General features: G+C 52.8%; 1 protein-coding gene across 1 annotated transcript in view; it reads right to left on the bottom strand.

Moving 5' to 3' along the window:
• The window catches only part of PALM (paralemmin), a 48,793-nt gene that overhangs the window by 3,833 nt on the left and 43,706 nt on the right, over positions 1–1,254 (bottom strand). Inside the window, exon 5 of the mRNA XM_011993057.1 lies at positions 904–942. Within this exon, the coding sequence (XP_011848447.1) occupies positions 904–942 (39 nt within the window). The remainder of the gene's footprint in view (positions 1–903; positions 943–1,254) is intronic.

Here is a 1,254-nt window from a genome sequence, read left to right as displayed (position 1 = left end):
ACCAGCCTGGGCAACCTAGTGAGACTCTGTCTGTACAAAAAAATTAAAAATAAACTATCTGGGTGTGGTGGCACATTCCTGTCACCCTACTTGGGAGGCTGAGGTGGGAGGATTGTTTGATCCCAGGAGATCAAAGCTGCAGTGAGCTGGGATCACATCATAGCACTCCAGCCTGGGTGATAGAGTGACAGCCTGTCTCAAAATAAGTAAATAAATAAATAAATAAAAATTTAAAAATGTAAAGGAAAAGAAAAAGGAGGGCCACACACGTGTGCCATAAACCGACTGGGGGCTCGACTTGAACAGTCTCAGATGCAACTCTCCCGCAAAGAAAGGGCCTTTGGCCGGGCGCAGTGGCTCACTCCTGTAATCCCAGCACTCTGGGAGGTGGAGGCGGGAGAATCACCTGAGGTCAGGAGTTCAAGACCATCCTGGCCAACATGGTGAAATCCCATCTCTGCTAAAAATACAAAAATTAGCTGGGTGTGGTGGCAGGTGCCTGTAGTCCCAGCTACTTGGGAGGCTGAGGCAGGAGAATTGCTCGAACCTGAGAGGCAGAGGTCGAAGTGAGCCGAGGTCACGCCACTGCAGTCCAGCCTGGATGACACAGCAAGACTCCGTCCCTCCACCCTCCCAAAAAATTGCCTTCATTTGGAGTCTAACCTCACAAACCTTCACCACGTGGTGGAGAGGTGGCGTGTAAACCCTCTTCTCCTAATCCATGCCCATGGCAGACATCACAAGCAGATCACAGCAAAATCCACCTCGAGCAGACACTACCAATTGAGAACACACCCAATACGATCCCCACACCTGGAGGAAGGGGCTTCCATTGACCTCTGTGTGCAAGGTCACAGATGTTGGGGGAAAGACTTGAGTCTTCGTGCCCAGGAGCATACTCACCTCTGAGTTAACACCGTCCGAGGGGTCGATGCCAGCGTACTGCAGGAAAGGAACACAAGTCAGCCCAGGCCTTTCTGCCCTGCCCTGTGCAGGGTCCACCCAGAGCTCCCGCATAGCCCTCTCCATCACCATTTGCGGAAGAGTGGAAGGCATCCCCTGCCCTCAGTGTTCTTTTTTTTTTTTTTTGAGACGGAGTCTCGCTCTGTCACCCCGGCTGGAGTGCTGTGGCCGGATCTCAGCTCACTGCAAGCTCCACCTCCCGGGTTTACGCCATTCTCCTGCCTCAGCCTCCCGAGTAGCTGGGACTACAGGCGCCCGCCACCTCGCCCGGCTAGTTTTTTGTATTTCTTA

The sequence above is a fragment of the Mandrillus leucophaeus genome, unplaced genomic scaffold (assembly GCF_000951045.1).
Source record: "Mandrillus leucophaeus isolate KB7577 unplaced genomic scaffold, Mleu.le_1.0 Scaffold423, whole genome shotgun sequence".
Classification (NCBI taxonomy): domain Eukaryota; kingdom Metazoa; phylum Chordata; class Mammalia; order Primates; family Cercopithecidae; genus Mandrillus; species Mandrillus leucophaeus.
The sequence above is the reverse complement of the archived record's forward strand: the minus strand, read 5'-3'. Positions and strand labels throughout refer to the sequence as shown.